This window comes from Manis pentadactyla, chromosome 3 (genome assembly GCF_030020395.1).
Source record: "Manis pentadactyla isolate mManPen7 chromosome 3, mManPen7.hap1, whole genome shotgun sequence".
Classification (NCBI taxonomy): domain Eukaryota; kingdom Metazoa; phylum Chordata; class Mammalia; order Pholidota; family Manidae; genus Manis; species Manis pentadactyla.
Genome location: NC_080021.1, coordinates 157,311,171 through 157,330,481, shown reverse-complemented (window position 1 = coordinate 157,330,481; position 19,311 = coordinate 157,311,171). Strand labels below are relative to the sequence as shown.

The following is a 19,311-nucleotide window of genomic DNA, read 5'->3' as shown; positions in this document are numbered from 1 at the left end:
TGGCCACTGTTATACAGACCAATTGTGGATTTTTTCCCCTTATTTGTCCTGGCAGGAATTTCATATCATTTTTGGATATAGCCCTGTAGAAGCCTCAAATTAGTCCTGTAGTTCCTGCCTAGGTATCCTGGGGCTGCTGAGCATGTATTCATCCTCTAGAGGAACATTGTGAACAAGAGCTAACTGGATTGTAATGTAATATGTCAGTGTCAAAAGGAAATCACCCTTTGATCGAGGGTTAAGATCATTAGATAGGAATAGATGTTACACTGGTAGAAGGTCCTTTCTCGGGGAGTGCACCATATTTTCTGGACCATGACTCTTTTCCCTCTTTATGGTAGTGAGACACACTTTTATTTATTGAGGCTGTTTCACTTGTCTCTACTATATGCCAAGACCCCATGCTATATCAGAGATTCAATAATGAGCAAGAAACAGAGATCTCTCCCCTAATGAAACTCACAATCCAGAGGTGGAAGCAGATATTAATCAAATCACTTATTGAATGAAAAGTTATAATTGTGCTGAGTGTTATGAAGGCAGGGTATGAAGAAGTGTTAGTAAGAAAGCATACAGCAGGAGGATTTTACTTAGGTTGGGAGAGGAGCAGAGAGTAGGGGGAACTATTCGGGATCTGAAGGATGATTTTGTTTATCAGCAGGGTCCCTGCTTGAGAGATGGTACACCCAACAGGGTGTTTTAGGAGAGTTAAATAATGGGACTACTTTCATAGAATTGGACAGGGTTAAGGGAACCAACAGAGAATGGTGATGCACCCTGGAACTAGCCAAGAGTGGGGACCTGTCACCATCCTAGACTTAAAGAGGCAATGGGCATGGTTGGTTCCCGGAAACCTGAGAGAATGGTCATGGCTGTAAGAGATGGAAGCCCAGTAAGAAATGTGACTTTTGATAGAGGGGACACAACCAGTCCATGGAGACTCAGGAAGGAGGAACCCAGGATTTATTAATCATTTGACCTCCTGTTGTCTTTTCTCTTGACTGATCCTAAGTAGAGTCCCATGACTAGGAAGCCCATTGGTGCAGCCCATACAGGTCTCCTGACAAAGAGAAGGATGGAGAAGTGTGGAGAATAGATCTAGAGGAGCAAAAAGAAAAGATCTAGCGCAATGGACATTGAGTAGATTTTTTTTAAATGACCATAGACTGAAGTCATAGAGTGTGCAGTGGGGGTAACCCAGGTAAAGGGAGCAGCATGTACTAATGCCCTGTGACAGAAAGCATGGAACCTTCCTAGAAGGCCTATGTGAGGGCAGAGGCAGCTTCAGATAGAAGAGTGGCCCAAGGGACATGTTTAGGTAGGTCATAGTCAGAGATTGTGAAGACAGACAGAGTAAAAACTGTCAGGTTTGTGAGTTGACTTGGATGCCAAGAAAGGAGAAATTGGGCAGAAAGCAGAAGACAAGGTTGGGTGAAACAGGATATGTCTTGAGTAAGCAAGGTCACCCTGAGGTCATCCTCTTTGTTTCCTAGGACCACATACAAGGACACCCAGGGGTCCACATGGCTGGCAAAAGTCATAAGCCTTTTCCAGAGATATTTCAAAGTGAGGTTAGAATTAGGAGAGTGCCATATTGAGTAATCCCATTTGGTCATTTAGTCAATAAATATTTATTAATTATTAAATTACTGTGGTAGGTGCTGAGAGATAAATGATGGGATTCTTGTCTTTGGGGAGCTGATGGGCTAAGCAAGGAAGACAAGCATGTCAAGAAATACTTGTAACTCCCTAAAGCAAGCCCCATTAGAGAGCTATGTGCAAGGGGCCAGAGACTCCAGCCTCAACTGGGGACGTCAGGGAAAGCACCCCTGAGATGTCATGCATGAGCTGGGTCTTGAGTTTCCCCAGTAGAAAGACGAGAGGAGGGCTTTCAACCAAGGGAAGTGTTTTGGTCAGTGTATCCCAACTACTAAAACAAATAATAACAATCCCTAAATCACTGGTTTGACATAAGAGATTTGCTTGTTGCTCCTGCCATGTGCAGTGTGTTCCAAGTGGTCTTCCCTAAGTGGTGACCCAGGGATTCAGGCTCTTTTCAACCCCATCCGGTGGTTTCCAGTGACACTGTGTAAGAGGAGGAGAGTGGGGCAGTTCCTCTGCACCCTCACCCCTCTCGGCACAGAAGGGACACTCATCATTCATTCCATTGCCCAGACGTAGTCACATGGTCATGTGGAGATGCAAGGGGATGGGAAAATGTAGTCCTGACAGGACAGCTGCCTCCTGAAACATCGACACTGAGAGAGCACAAACCATAGGTAGGCTCTGCACCGCCTCCGCTGTGAAGCAGCTAGAATCAGGGAGAGGGACAGAGCTGCTGAGCCTAGGGTGTGAGAGAGGAAGAAAGAGAATAGCCAAAGGAGGTCAGAAAAGTCGGCCATTGGTGGATCGCTCGGCCCAAGGATAGCACGCGGAGAAACCAGGCCCCCTCCAGCCGCAGGGAACCTGGGGTGGGATATAATGAGATCTACACCTCTTCACAGTCCGCACTTTCATCACATCACTCGCTGCATGAAAAGAGGGCCGCAGTGATGTGGGTAGGTGGGCACTGGATTCTCGCCTCAGCTCCATCATTCAGCCATGTCACCTTGGACTGGAAAACGTCTCTCTAAGCTTGTTTCCTTATCACTAAAATAGGGACAAAACCATATACTCTTCATCCCAGGGATGCCTGAGGATCGAGCAGTGTTGGGGGAATGTCTTTTGGAAACTGGAAGTAGTTATACAGATCAAGGGGATTTTCCTACTTTCTTTGCCTCTGCCCAAGGGGAGATATTTTTCACTGGGGACAAAATCTATAACTTAATGTCTGCTAAGGTCCTCAAACATACTCAGTTCTGTGATGGTCTACCAATAGTAGAATAAGAAATGGGCTCAATATAATCTTCCGTGAGGACAAGAAAATTTGATTAGCGATAGCATCAAGACTTCCTGAGGTGCCATGTGAGAAAGTGTATTGATGTCCTCTTCTCCCAGTCCTGGCAACCCCACCTGCAAAGGGCTGAGATAATATATTTCCATGTGAGCCTAAATATTTGCTTTGACCATTAATTTTTCACCAGAGAATTTATTCCCAGCCCTCCACAGCTTTGTTTTTCCAACACTGCATGCCTTACATAGACAAGACAAAATGTTCCTCTCCCTCACCACCGTTTCCTGCTAGCCCCAGCCTGAAAATTTACTCATTAACTTTATGAATGTGCATACAGATGGGAAGCAGTTGGCATTATTTGGATAATGCTACCACAAGATTAGGTTCTTTTTCAAGGCCTTTTCTCTGTTTTGAAATAGCCAAAAGAATATGGTTATTTTATCTTGAAATTTAGTATTGAAATCAGGTATTTGGAAAATTGCCTCAGTTTGTAATTTTTCTTTTCTAGATTCGGTCTGGGTCTGTCAAAGCTTCATCCTACCAAATAGACTAATTTGGCAAAGTTGGACCATATAGGCTCCCTCCCATTTTCCCCTTCTCCCTGTTCCCTTCTTACTCTGTCTCTCTCCTAGCAATAAAACATTTTTTGTTTTTAGTCTGCAGGATCAAAAAGACTAAAAAGCACTGCTCTAAGATGTGCTTCAGGACACCCTAATAAAAGAAACAAAGAGCTCCATTCATGCATTTCTAGGGCACCTATCACCAGAGCAAGCAGATGCAGTTTCCATTTTCTTCTAATGTTGCATCCACATTTTGGACGGAACATGGAATCTAAGGTGTTATATTTTTAATTGACGAAAGTTCTGGGAAGTTTCTTTGGGACATGGTGCATCTTTGTTTTGGGCCATGGGTTGTACTCTCCAACTTAATGGCCTCCACTCCCTAAACAGCAGTCATGGGTATTCTTGCAGTGGACAAGGGCCATGTGAAGATGATGTATTTCCTAGGGAGGATGAGGAGAAGTGAATAAAAATATAGGCAGCCAGACAGCAATTTCCAGAGACTGGGTGACATTTTAAATTGGTAATGCTCCTAATTACCCAAGCCCTGGGAAACCACATGGATATACAGTCACGGTTCTAGAATTAATATAAGTGAGCACTGTGAACCCATTACTAACAGCATGTTCTCTTAGAATAATAGCACAGTATCTGTGTCAGCACAGTGTGATTTGCAATTAAAACACACACACACGGGCATGTACAACCTCTTGATATTCACTATTTTGGGGAAGATTTTTCCCACTATCAAAGTGAAAAAAAACTTTTCTAAATTTTCCTAAAGTAAGTAATACATGTTTCTTTGTCAAAAATTGCTGATAGGTATTGCTGTGTTAAAATGCCAGATTGGTAAGGTTGACTTTAAGTAAGCAATGTATGGTCTTATGGAATGTGAGCTTGGAAGACAGAAATGTCCAGTTTCAAATCTTAGCTCCCTTATTTACTGCTAGGTGAATTTGGGCTACTTGTTCAGTGTTTCTGATTTTCAGTTTTGTCATCTAGAAAGAGAACATAATAATGCTATCTACTCATGTTTATCATGAAGATTTAGAGCTAAACCAAATGCTTTGCTCAAAGCCAATGCTAAAAGATGCTAAGAATAATAGTCATTAATGAAACAAATTATAGTAACCTGAAATTTCAATGATTAGCCTGAGATTCAGGCCTCGGCTTCAGCAGGGTTTGGGGAGTGGAACCAAATACATACCATCCACCTCTTGCCTCTCAGCATGTCAGCCCAAGTGTTGGCCCCTTTGTGCCAATGAGTGGTGGTTTCCTTGATTTAAGTCCCAGATCTGAACACAGAGAAAAGAAGTTTCTGTAAATTTCATCCATCTACTGTCTTAATACCTTCCAACCCTCTGGATAAACTGTTCCAGCTTTGTGGAGGGGACCTGAAGTAAAAGCATATACTTCTCTTTTGGAATTTTAAAGACTTTATGTTTAGTTATTTCTGAATGTAAATGTCATTCTAAAAATTATTTGAGAATTTTCATTTTCATCTAATGCTGGCAGATTTGGTAAGCAAGCTCTTCATGACACTCTACTTTTCTTGACCCTAAACATCCTAAAAGCAATCTATGTTACAAGGAAACTATAATAATAATAGCAACAATTTGAAAGATATTGATTATGTACCAAGCGCTTTGTACACACTTCATATTACTTAACTCCTACAGCAACCCTTAAAAAGTGGGTATTATTAACCCTATTTAACATATGAGAAAAAGTAGTCTCGCAGAGATTCATAGCTTGGCCAAGGTAACATCACTCATAAATATCAAAGGTAGTACTTTAATTAAGTCTGAGCTCAATGCTCAAAGTTGGCATGCTGGCAACAGCCAAGTACCTGTTTTTTTCCATCCCCTTTTCCTTTTCTTTCCAGGTCGTTCTAGATGTTGGTTGTGGATCAGGAATTCTGTCATTTTTTGCTGTACAAGCTGGAGCTAGGAGAGTCTATGCAGTTGAAGCCAGTTCAGTAGCACGATATGCTGAGGTGAGTGATTGTATTTTTATAGCAACTACTAACTAGGTCTTCCGTAAACTTCAGGCAACAGAGTGATGGACTCTACCAGGTAGGTTATTTAGAAGAATATTTTTTTCACTAGTTTTTTTCCCACTGGGGCTTCTGAGAGCCTGACTTCACTATAGTAATTGATATGAAAACAGCTTTTTAAAAATTCCATGATACTGAAAATATAACAAAACTTTCTGCCATCTACTAGGTAGCAGGTGGGCATGAGGGGAGATGAGTGTTTTCTTATCTTTAATGACCTGCCAAGGTGAGCAGTCAGACTTCCTTGGAACTAGGTTTATTTTTTCCAAGTGCTGTGCTACCCCTGTCTGCACCAAGCACTTAAAATTTTACTCTTGGTTTAAGGGGCTGTTACCACATGCTTGTAGTTGTAATACACACAAATGTCTGTGTTTCAAAGAGATTTTTTAGATTTTAGCTTCTGTTAGGAGGATAGAGAGATGCTTTGTCTTAACTACAGAGCTCTAATATGATTATGAAATGTGTACAAATATTAGAAAATAAGTCAAAGTCAAAGTCAGGTAGTAGTTGCCTTCAGAAATATTTGGATGTAGTAATAACCTAGCCAGGCTGCGGAGATGGTTGTATGGATGCACACACGTGAACAGGGGAGTATGCTTGTTGTTCACACCTGCAGGGGACTGAATTTTAGTGAAGGATGGGGTAACAGAAGAAAACTTGGATACTACTTCTGATGAATATCATGAAATGTCCCTCCAGCATGGGACAACTGGTAGCTCTGAGTAATTGTTGGTTTTGGATTGAGTGAGCAAAGAGGGACCAGAGATAAGTAGACAAATATGGTATGCTTGGAAGGAAAGACTGCCAGTGCCTGATGAGTGGCATGTTATTGCATTCTCTTTTTTACTTCCAACAAGTCTTGGATAAAATATTTTTGTTCATTTGCTGCTTCACCAATTCTTAAAAGTCATTTTTATTAAATATTGGGTATATGCAACATAATATGTTTTAATGTGTACAGTTTAAAGAACAATAATACAATGAATGTGTGCCCACTACCTCTTTTAAGAAATAGGCCCTTAACATTTCCATTAAAGTTCTATTTGTCTTATCCTGAACACTTCTCCTTTCCACCCTAAGCAAAGTTAGCCACTCTCTTGAATTTTTGTTTATCATTCCCTGGTTATTCCCTTATAGTTTTACCACACTTCCACCCCTAGAAAAAATCCTTTATGAACTTCCCATAAATGTAAATATATACATATTCTTCTATAATTTGCTTTTTTCACCCGACATTATGTTCCTAAGGGTCCTTTTGTTGATGCATACAGGTGTTATTTATTCATCTTCAATTCTGAATAGTGATCTGTTGTATGAACAAGCAGTTAGTTCACTGTGCTGTTGACAAACTTTGGATGGCTTCTATTATAAAAGTACTGTTATGAATATTCTTACACACATTCCCCAATGCATAATTGCTAGAGTTTCTTAGTATGTATCCCACGGAATTGTTTGGGTCAGTGCATACATACCTTCAACTCTGCTTTATGGTGCCAAATCGTTTCTCAAAGTGGATGTTCCAATTTTTACTCCGTCCAGCAGTAAATGAGAGTACCATTGTTCCATAACTTTGTCAACACTTGATAGTGTCAAGTTTTGGAATTTTTGCCAAATTGGTGTTTATGACTAATGTTTGTAGTTTTAATTTGTATTTTCTATTTACTGACTACTTTGACTATCTTTGAAAAGTGCTTTGGTCGTAAGTGCTTTCTCTTCTGTGGAATGCCTACTCAAGGTTTTGGATAATTTTTCTTTTGATTTGTTTCTCTAACTAATTGATTTGTAGGAATGATTTCTATAATCTGGATGTTAATCCTATTCTGTTATGTATGTGGAAAATATCTTCTTCCAGTTTGTGGACCACTTTTCTCTTTCTGTAGGATCCTAGTAAACTTTAAATAGGGAATTCTAAATAAGAAAAGAGACAAGAATATAAACTTACATAGAGAGAACCCCAGATATAAAATGCCTCTGCTTAGATTTTAATCTTAAAATGCATTCTCAAGGATAAGGAATTGAGTGTAGAACTTTGTTTCAAGTGCTGCTCATTCATTTAATCATATTTTCATCCTACAATTCTGTTTGTTGGGGAATATAAGAGAAACAGTAATGAGCAAGGTCTATTCCTGTATTTGAAGAGCTCTTATTCAAATAAGAGATTGACCCTGTTGTCTCTTGTATCAGACACCCCCCTCCAAAAAAATGAGTGGCATAAATAATTTAGGGATTTCCATTCTCTCATATTGTTTTCTCATATATTTTAAGGTGTTTTGAGACACATTAGTTATTTTTAAAACCTTAAAAATCGAATACCTTTGGTTATAGCATTTTAAGGGAAGAGAAGGAGAAATTATTCTTGTGTTTCCTAGCCATAATCCTGTCTCCAACCCCAGCATAACCTCAATAATCACTAGCACACCATGGAAGGAACTGTTCTAGAACCATCTGGTGATTGGTGTCTCATCCTGATTAAACACATCAGCGAGATTGCTGCTTTCTTACAGAGTGGGAGCTGCTCTAACAAGCACTTTTACCCAGAGTGTGACTGCTGTATAATTATAAGGGTCTCTAGCAAAAAGCTAATAGAGAGGAAAAAAGGGAAAGAACTTACAATGTTTAAATTTCTAAAATTATTTAAACTTTTTAAACTATTAAACTAAAAACTTGGGTACAATTTCAAACTTACAGATAAGTTGTAAAAATAAAAATAGTCAAAGCTTACCCAGATTCTCGTTACTGAGATTCACCTGTTGTTCATTTTACCCTATTTGCTTTGTTGCTCACACTTGGTTCTCTCTTAACTATACACACACATGAATATGCTTATGCACAAAGACATATACACATACATTTATTTACATACATGTAGCTCTCAGAGATAGAAATAGACGTAGACATAGAAATACACACACATTTTTTTCTGTGGGTGATTTATATATATCATAGCCTTTTATCCTTAAACATTCCAGTGTGTATTTCCTAGGAATAAAGTTGTTCTCTTATATAACCAAAAATAACTTAATTTAAAGGTATAAAAGGAGCCTTGCAATGACTTGTCCACTAAGTCATTCAATGTTACTGATCAAAAGGTGTTGGGCATGAGCACAGAGACTGTCACCAAGGGTTTTGAGGCACAAAAAGTCTACACTTAACTGCCTCTTTTCTTGCATGGTATTTCCAAGGAGACTTGATTTTTAAAGCATTAAAGCCAATGTTCCAATGAATTTTGAAGCACCATAATTTTATTTTATCTTTGGTTTTAGCTTCCGCAGGGGATTTTTGTGTTTCTGTCATCTTGCTTTTCTGTGCACAGTTAGGGAGGATTGGGAGCAAGAGTAGTTTTCCAAAAGCAGTGGGGACTGCAAGGAGTCCCTGAAATCTTTGCTGGCAAGTTTCTTCCACCCCTGAGGCCTTTCCTGCTTGTGGCCCTAAAGACAAGCTAGTTAAAAATGCATTTGGGGCTAACAATGATTAGAATCTTCTCAAAGATGGAATTAGCATCAGCCTGGTCCCTCCTGATGAAAACTGTGGCCTCCGCCATTCCCCTGGCTGCTTCTGTGGGTGTCATGAGATGCTCCCCGTGGGCCAAGCCCTTTTACCCTTCACAGGATGAACTGTACCGGTTCTTTGTTTCTGCTTCTTTACTGACACTCTTCTGCACAATTAGGGGTGGCAAAATGCAAGTGTGAACAACCATAAAAGATGTTCACTCTAAGAATAGGCTTTTAGAGCAGCTCAGCACACAGTGCATGGTGTTCCTTTTGACCTTTTCATTATTTGGTAATTGAACCAGGAGACATTTAATTCTTTCCTCTGGAGTCTTCATTAAATTGCTTGGAAAAGATAAAATTGCAACAAGAAAGAAAAATGTACAAATTTAACCATCAGCTGTGCCTGGATTCTTCTCACACCAGGCTTCTGGGCTTTAAGTAAACAGAATATTTCCAAACTGTACTCAAGTCGGTGTCAGTTGCATTCAGGGGCTCAAGCTGATTCTGTAAGGGCCCGCCCTCAGATGGCAAGATGATGAGAATGAAGAATGACTCCTTGTCTGGAGGGCATGCGTGTTGAGTCATTTTTGCAGGATGGTCATGAACTTGCCCAGGTGCAGCCATGTGCTTTTACCCTGGGCCCCATTCTGACATTTCTGGGTCAGTACTAAGAGATCATCCGTGTCCAAGTAATGGCACAACTCAAGGCCTCGCATGAGTTCCCCAACTTTAAGCCTTCCCTCCTTGGAATGGCAGCTTCATCTTGCTCTTTGTCCATTCTTGTATTCAAAACATAAAGCTAAAGCCCCCAGATCATACAGACCAAATGCAAAAGAAAAAGGTATTAATCAAATGTATAACACGTACAGTCAAGCAGGGACATTAATTTAAAATTGTACACAAATGCATGTCATGCCTCTCCATTGAAATGATAAATTTAAAGACTATGAGAATAAGCAGTCATGAATAGGTTTATATGTTATAATAACTTAAACTTACAACAAAGCTCTGGCACTTAGATTTAACAATGTTTGTAATCATTTTTGGGCCACTTAATAAAGGCTTTACAAGTACACAGTTCCTGTCTAAATCTCATTAGGATGACTTTTAAGGAGTTAGGCCAAGTATTTCCAGGTCATGAGGTGGTGGAATTAAAGACAGGTGGAATTGGAGACATTGTGATGATTCATAATCTAGGACTGCTCTAACCAACATGGTAGCCACTAGACAGATGTGGCTATTTATACTTAAATATAAATTAATTTAAGAAATTAAATTCCTTAGTCACACTAGTTGCACTCAAGTGCTCAGTAGCCACAGGTGGCTAATGGCTATTGTATTGGACAGTGCAGATACAGAACAAGTCCATCACTGCAGGAAGTTCTAGTGGACAGCACTGATGGGGAGGACACGGGGGGCCAGACCTCACATTCTAGCATGTGATGGCCAGGCTGATGGCTGTGCTCCCCACCAGGTATTGGCGGCCATGGCAAGATTGGACTGGCTTGACATTAGGTGAGACAGCTCTCCCCAGTCTGCTTGCTGTGGGCATTGTTTATCATTCCCTTATTTTTTAGCAAGATCTGTCATAGAGGCGGTTCCCTAGGAAACAGACTCTGATACAGAGATTTGGATGCAGGAAGTTTACTGCAAAGGCTCTCAGGAACCTGACGTTTGAGGAAATGAAGAGAGCAGGACTGGAATGGCCAGGGGAGGAAACGAGCTGCAAATAGTTGGATTAAACGGCTCAGCAATCCCACATGGAGCTCCTCATCTGGGGCAACCCATCAGAATTGATCTACCTTGAGGCACGGGCTTTTACATTCCACATTTTTTAATGTACAGTCCCTCAGGAAGGGGTGTGACTTTGGGAAGGGTGGTCTCTTGGACTAAGTTCAGAACAAGACTCAGCTGAGAGCCATCACCTGCCAATACCCCAGTGAGTACCTTGTCCTGAAGGAAGGTTCCATATGGTACGTCACAGCACATACTACAAGATCAGGATCCTAACTTTGGGCCATAGTCAGAAAGCTGATAGAGAATAAAGTGCTTTCAAGTTTTCTTAGTTTTTCTGGATTTCAACTTTTTGAGCTAGGGTTTTTGTCCAATTTCCTTAGTTCCTTCCTTAGCTAACTTCTATTTCCTTCTCACTCTCCCACAGACACCAAATGCCTGAGTCACAAAATTCCATCCAGCCTATAAACAGTTTTTATTTTTGCACTGATAATGAAGTTAAAAGGTGAAAAAAAAGAGTCTGTTAAGGAAACAATAATAAGCATTTTGCATCGCTAAAATTTTAGAATTTAGGATACATTTCCACATCTACAAACTCATAGTTCTTCAGAAAGAGTCTGTGAGGTGCTTGGAGCAGATAATATCATCCTTACATTACAGATAAGGAAGAACTCTGGAGAAGTTAGGTCATGAAGAAGGGATATCATGGCTTGTGAGAAACAAATCCTCACTGTCACTTCCTTTTTCCAATCCAGGAAAGTGGAGGCTAGTGGTTCGCTTATGAAGATGTGAATATGTTTGACTAATAGCTGGAGCCCCTACCCCTGTAGATGTTTCATGCAGGAATCAGGAAAAAAAAAATCCTTTTCTTTTTGAAGAACCTATTGTGAAGCACTTACACAAGCAGACACACCCACCATGTAAAAAGCAAAGCTTCCTCCAGCAGCATAGCCATCTCATAGCACACTTAACAGAGGAGCAGTTTAAAGTGGCCCCAGTGGAGTGCCACCCCATTTGCCACAAACCCCACCAGGCTGGATTGGTGATTGACAGACCAGAAGGCACCTTGGGAGAGAATATCTACAGTCTTCATCTCACTCAATACTCAATTCCCCACAGGGTAAGGCATAAACATCTCTGCCAGGAGTATAATTGATGATGCAGGTTCTAGATTCAGACAGTATAGGCTTGTATCCTTGATCCACTGCCTAAAAGCCACGCACCCTTGTGACAAGTGTATTAGTACCCTATTACTGCTGTAATAAACTAACATAAACTTATTGACATAAAGCAATACAAATTTTTAGCCTTATGGTTCGAAGGTCAGAAATCTGAAATGGAGCTTATGGGGCTAAAATCAAAGCATCATAGAACTGTATGTGTTCTGGAGGTCCTAGGGGAGAATCCATTCTTTGTCTTCTCTGGCCTTTGAATGCTGCCCACATTACTTGGCTAGTGGCTGCATCCCTCTGACTTCTGTTTTCACCATCACTTCTCTTTCTCTGACTCTTACCCTCCTGCCTCATATAAGGATTCTTATGATTATATTGGGCCCACCAGGATAATCAAAGATAATCTCCCCATCTCAAAATCCTTAGTTTAATCACATCTGCAAAGACCCTTTGCCATGTGAGGTTAACATTTACAAGTTTTTATGGAATAAGATGTAGATTTTTGGGGGTCAAGACAGGGGGGCATGATTCTGCCTACTTAATAAGTTACTTGACCTTTCTCTACCTCATTTTCTTCACCTATAAATTGTAGATGATAATAGTTCCTCTTAAAGATATTGTGAGGATTAAATAACAAAACTGATATAAAAATTAGCACAGTCCCTGACATTCTCTAGCTATTTCTGTATCGTCATCATGGTTATCATCAATATCATTATTGGGCCTCATTTAATCCATGTCTCCACACAAACCAACTAAAAAGATATCATGGAAGGTGGATCATCAGGCAAATATGGGGAAACATGGGGCTTCCCAATAGAGCAGATTTTTCAAGAGTGTGTGTTTAAATTGCATTTTAAAATTTCCTTTAATGCTCCTTTTTAAGAGGCTCTTCATTATTCCCAACTGTACTCAAAGCTTCTTTCAACTGGACAGGGCAGCTCTCTGCTATCCAATTCTCAAGAGAAATTCAGAGCTGTGTTCTCAAGTCCTTTCCCCAGTAGGCACTTCCCTTGCTGACCCAGATCTACTAATTCACCTCAGAAGACCTCAGTATGGGTGACCATTGAGTGAGAACACAGTCACATCAGCATCAGGGAATAACACTGGGTCTCAAACAAGGATGCACCAGGATCCCCTGCAGGGCTTCTAGAGCACAGTTTGCTGGGCCTCTCCCGCATAGAGCTTCTGATTCATCAGGTACAGTGATGTGGACCGAATATTAGCATTTCTAATAAGCTCATTGATACTGATGATTCTGATTAGGAGACCACACTTTGAGAACCACTGGGATTATATAACGTCAGAGATGAAACAGTCCTTGAAAAGGCCTTCCCCCGGTGTCTTTGCAAGATGTACCATGGAGACCCATCAGGGACTGAGTCAGAGGAAGAAGGGGGCTTGAATAACAGACATGAGCCTACCTGACCCAACCCTCTTTGGGGTTAGAACAATGTCCTCTTTTTAATGATGGATAAATTTTATTACATCCAACTTAGTGAGTGAATAGCCAGAAAGACTAAAAGCTTAACACCAAATGTATTCTGTATGTTATTGAGACTTGGTTTTCTTCTATTTTTTTTTTTTTTTGCTTTTGAGGTTTATTTTTATTCTTAACCTCAATTTTCTTTTTCCCAGTTTTATTGAGAAATAATTGACGTACATCACTGTATAAGTTTAAGGTGTTCAATTTACATATAGTGTGAAATAATTGCCACAGTAGGTTTAGTTAATATCCATCATCTTCGTACAGAGTAAAAAGAAAAGAAAAAAAAATTTCTCCTTGTGATGAAAACTCTTAGCCTCTACTCCCTTAACAACTTTCCTCTGTGTCCTGCAGTGGTGTCAGCTCTTGTCCTGTTGAACAGTACATCCCCAGTACTCATGTATCTTATAAACTGGAAGTTTCTACCTTTTGACCAGCTTCCTTTAACTCCTCCTTTCCCTAAACCTTGCCCTTGGCAACCATAAATATGATCTTTCTTTCTATAAATTTGATGGGATTTTTGTTTTAGTTTAAGTTTTTTAGATACCACATATAAGTAAGATCATGCAGTGTTTGTCTTTCTCTGTCTGACTTATTTCACTTAACATAATCCCTCAAGGTTCATCCATGTTGTTGCAAATGGCAGGATTTCCTTCCCTTTTTAAAGTCTGAATAATATTCCATTGTATGTATGAACCACATTTTCTTTATGCATTTGTCTTTCAATGGATATTTGCATTGTTTCTATATCTTGGCTGTTGTGAGTAATGCTGTAATGGACATGGGGTGTAGATAACTCTTTGACATCTTGAGTGCAGTTTGTTTGGATGTATACTCAGAAGTGGGGTTGAGAAATCATAGTAGTTCTAGTTTTAATATTTCTGGGAACACCACATTGTTTTCCACAGTGGCTGCATCATTCTATATTCCCACCAACAGCGTAAGGGTTCTAATTTCTCCACATCCTCTCCAACACTTGTGATCTTTTTGCTGTTTTTTTGGAAACAGCCATCTGAACAGGCGTGAGGTGACATTTCATTGTGGTTTTGATCAGCATTTTCCTGATGGTTAGGAGAACAATACTGATCTGTGTTACTTCCTGGCTTCTGGATCAACTTTTATTTGAAGAAGGGTCTGGGGGCCAAAAAAAGCCTTTGGAAGTTGATGCCCAATTTCCTCATTTGCAGAGGGGGCCTAGGGAAGTTAAGGGGTTTGCTCAAATACACTGTTGTCTTTCCTCTGAGCTGGTAAGTTGTCCTCATTTCCAACACTGACAGGTATGTAATCTCAATATTGAAACCATCATTCAAGCAACTACTTAGCACACCTGCAGCTTCCAAGAGCTACTTTCCTTAAGACATAGTCTCAACTCACAGCCACTCACCTACTTGTTCCTCTCTTTACCCCAGTAGCGCCCATTGTGAGTAGCTGTTGTCCACCCCTGCTTAGGGGCCAGTTTGATCTTGGGCATTACAGGAAAGAAGCAGCATGTTTCCAGAAAGTGCTTCTTGACCTAAAGCATTTTTCTGCCATGGCAGCCATACATTTTAGGGGAATTGTGATTAGGCCACACATATTCTTGGACAGCAGAGCAGGGAAAGTGGGACAGACTAAAATTTAAATTCACCTAAATAAGAAATCACTTAAGCTTTCCCAGGGAATGAAACTAAAAAGCATTCAGATGGCTGATTACTAAACATTGCTAACAATGTCCTGGTGTCTTAGAACTCCCTTCAGCCCTAGCAGTGAATTTGCTTCACACTCACAATCTGCCCCCACCCCAACTTTACTTTTACCAGTTTGTTTCAGGTGCTCAACAGTCTCACACTGTAGGAAATACCACAAGAAAGATAAAAAACAAGACCAGTGTTTGGCTGTGTAAGGCTCCTCCAAACCAGACCAGTGCCTGAAAAGCAAAAAATTCAGTACAATCAACAGGTTGGCTTCTCCACACAATGCTAAGTAATCACTTTGACTGCTTGTTTCTGCAGAATTGATGAATCCTCGTTGGCTCAGGGCTGATGGTTTGGCTGTCATGTAGCCTCAGATTGGTGTCCAATCTTGTTCTTTTATCTACTGTAGCAGAGGAAATGATAACTGCTTTTGCCACCTGGGTAACTTTTTAATGATCTGAAAGACCACAAGGAGCCAGCATCTCTTTTGTGCAGTTCCTCATTCAACAACCTAATAGTTATCTGAAGAGAGCTTTCTTGAAAAGAAAAAAGTCTGCTCTTCTCAGGCAGAAGCAATAATACTGCACGATTCTCTGATTAAACTATCATACTGCGCATATTACTGGGCATCCGACCTGCTTGAAGCAGACTCACCACTGAGGCTTCTTGGTATTTGTGCTGCTGCTTTTCTGCCAACAAGCAGTGAAATAACAAATGAGTGTCCCTAAACTTGAGTGTGAATGACAAGTAAAGTGCCTAAGAAACTGCTGGGGCCCTGCCACCTCCTGGGGCAATGCTGGAAGGGGAAACATGTTTTTCTTTTGGGTCACACTCTGTGTAAATGGACTTCAATCACAGCTGAAACCAAAGCTGGCACTCCAGGGGGTGCAGGCCTGGAGCAGAAGCATGTTGCACAGTCTCCCTGTACACAAGGGCACAAGCAGCCTCTGCAAACATGTACCAAGCTTAGAACTGAAAGCAGGGAATCGTTCTCTGTCCTCCCTAAAGTCTTTTTTAAAAAATATAACATTTTAAACCTCAAAACCTTTGAACTATAGTAGTTAAAATTGCAGCTTCCTGGGTGTCGAAGAGGTCAGCACTTGAGCAGGAGCGTGGTCATCACCGTATACATGTACCCACAAAGTTCTGATGGGTACACGTTTTCAGCTGTCAAATCAATATACACACGTTGATGTACATATGATTTACATATTGATGCAAACTATGTAGGTACTACCGTACTCACGTATTTTGCACATTATAAACATACTTGAAAGTGAAAATGAGATTCTTCTGTACACCGAAAAATAGCTAAAATTTAAATGACTATTTAAGTCATTTAATTTAGTCAGTTAAGTCAGCGGGACCCACGTCCATTGTTGGTGGAAATGTAAAGAGAATGACACAAGAACTTTCAAAAACCATCAGGCAGTTTCTCTTAAACATGCATCCCCCAATGGTGCAGCTGTCCCAGTCTTTGGCATTCACCTATGAGAAAGAAAATACCCGTTTACATGAAGGCCTGAGGGTGACCCAAATGTCTATCAATAGACAGAACGACGAAGCAAAATGGAGATATCCCAACAATGGAATACTATTAAGCCATAAAAATGAATGAGCTACTTCTACATGTAACAGTATGGATGAATCTTAAAAACATTATGCTGAGAAGAAAAAGCCAGATACAAAAGAGCATATTAATTTATTCACATGAAATCCTAAAACCGACAAAATTAATCCACAGTGACAAAAAGCAGATTACTGGTTGCTTGAGGTGGGTGGCGGTGAGGAATAAAGAGGGATTAGGATTGATTGTAAAGAGGCAAGAAGAAAATTTAGGGGCCTTCTATGTTTTCTGTATCTTGACTGTGGTGCTTGTTACATGGGTATACATATTTATTAAAACACTTTAAACTATATACTTAAAATGAGTGTGCGTCATTGTATCAAACTATCCAATAATCTTTCAATCAACATGCTTTTTAAAAGCAAAAGTGACCTTCTGTTCACTTTTGTACTGAAAGTCTTAGTCCATGCAATAATATGAGAACCAGACATAAAGTGTAAAAAGGGGAGAAAAGATGAAATAGGATATAAAACAACAATATTTAAAAATACAAGTATTTCACTAATGGCAACACAAAAACCTGTAGACTTATGTGACTTAAAATATTGATTTAAAATTTAGTGGAAGTGTGGTTCTATGTTAACTTTATTTTAATAGTTATGAGGGCTATTGCTGTTGGGTGAAAACTTACAAAAAATATGTAAATTCAAATGGAAGAAATGCAAAAATGAGTTGAGCTAAATAAACAATTATACAACATATAAAATTGCCAGTAAAGGCTCCTTGCTGTAAAGATTTTTAAGGATATCTCCATATTATTACAAAGTACTGTGAACAGTCTACTTACTATCTCTTAAAGACCTTTTGAAAAATGTATAAAATTGTCCATACTGATGCCATCCCATAGTCGCATGAGGATATCTTACTTAAACTGCTTGTCTCTAATAACTTACTAATGTATGATGCCCTTAATGGACATTAGTATTAGCTGTTTTATTGTCATTGTTTATATTTGTCATCCTGACACTACCTAGGGTTTGCCACGAGACAGACATGGTATTTTGTTGTGTTCTTTGATTATATGGTTTTTATTTTTCAGAGATAGTCTGGAACACAGTTTGGGTTTGCTAGACGCAGCCTGGCATAGTGTATAAAAGAACTGTTGAATTTGGAATCAAACAACCTAGGCTGATTTTGAGGGGTAGCACTTAATATAGGTGTATCTATCAGGATAGGTAAGGTTTTCAGCAGAGTTCTGCTACAGTTATAAAAGACTCCAACTTCTCAGACTGACAATAACAAAGGGTTTATTTTTTTGCTCAATACATGTCTGTGACTATGGCTTTTTTTATTGACTAAGCAAGTTACATGACCAAGCCTGGTATGAATGGGGCAAAAAAGTATGGTTTTACCCAAGGGAAGGAAAGAAAATATTTGTGGACTTTATGAAGACAGTTTGGTTTCTTCATCTTCAAAAACCAGTCAAATTTTGTAAAATCTATTCATCAGGCCTTTGATTGCAAATCACAGAAGGATAACTCACATTGACTTAAGAGAAGAAAGAATTTATTGGCTCACATAAAACATGCATCTCAGAGGAGCAATAGGTAATGATTCAAATGAGGTTCTCTGTCACCCTCTCTCTCCCTCCCACAACCTCCTAACCCACCTTTGCTCTGCTTCCTTCTGTGTTGGATTCATTCTCCTACTATAGAGAGTCCATCTAAATGAGAAGGGGAAGTCCACTGGCAGCCCCTGAACTACGTCCTAAAGACCCATGACTCAGAAAACAAGTAACCTTCTCCAGGTCTCGCTTGAATAAAACCCTAGGGAAGGATTGTGATCAATCTGACTGCCTACTCTTCCGATCAGGTGATTATTATCAGAGGAATGGGAGCACTCTGACTGCCTGAGCTGGGTCATGTGTCTACCTCTGTGTCTGGGGTGGGGGCAGCTGGCTGTCACTGGTAGCCTCAAAAGCATCACAAGATTGGAGCAGGGGAGTGAAGATTTCCCAGGAGTGAGTCCTGCTTAGGTGGAATCATCCAAGGGTTTGAACTCATACCTGCCTCATTCTTCATAAGACAAACATGTGAAAGCCTTTTGTAAACTGAAAAGCATTGTCTAAATGCTAATTGCTGTTATTATTCCTTTCAAGTTGAATGAAAAGCCTCATTATTTATTAGGGTAAATTAATGCTGGCGGCAGGCAAATATTGTTCCACACACTTACTAGGTGAAAATAAAGTTACAGTAAGTAGGCAAGTAGTTACCAGCAAATTAAGCCAGTGAGAAAACTGTTTAGTCTTAAAGCTGGAGGTGGTACTTGTGACTTCAGAATGAGGTTTTATCTGCAAGACAACTATACAGTGATAATGCAAAGAGTTCTGCAATATATTTTTTCTGAGTGCTAGTACATCTTCGTGCTAGGGGATATAATAGAAGAATAAGACACAGCCCCTTTCAAAGAAATGCTTCACGTCAACCAGATCCCATAGCTCCAAATACGCAGATTATGTCAAGGAAGGATCAGGACAAATTGAATTTTTCACTTTTCCTCCTGATGCCTTGACAGCCTGTTTCTCATACTTACTGAATGTTTAATTTAATTCATGTGCTCGAGGCCACACGCTCTGCATTGCAGCTGTGCACAGTTTGTTTGAAAGTGCTTTCATGGCAA

General features: G+C 39.9%; 1 protein-coding gene across 2 annotated transcripts in view; it reads left to right on the top strand.

Moving 5' to 3' along the window:
- Nucleotides 1-19,311, top strand: part of LOC118933759 (histone-arginine methyltransferase CARM1-like) — a 274,777-nt gene that overhangs the window by 173,387 nt on the left and 82,079 nt on the right. For both annotated transcript variants that reach the window (XM_057498618.1, XM_057498619.1), the window contains exon 5: nt 5,339-5,449. In XM_057498618.1, the coding sequence (XP_057354601.1) occupies nt 5,339-5,449 (111 nt within the window). The remainder of the gene's footprint in view (nt 1-5,338; nt 5,450-19,311) is intronic.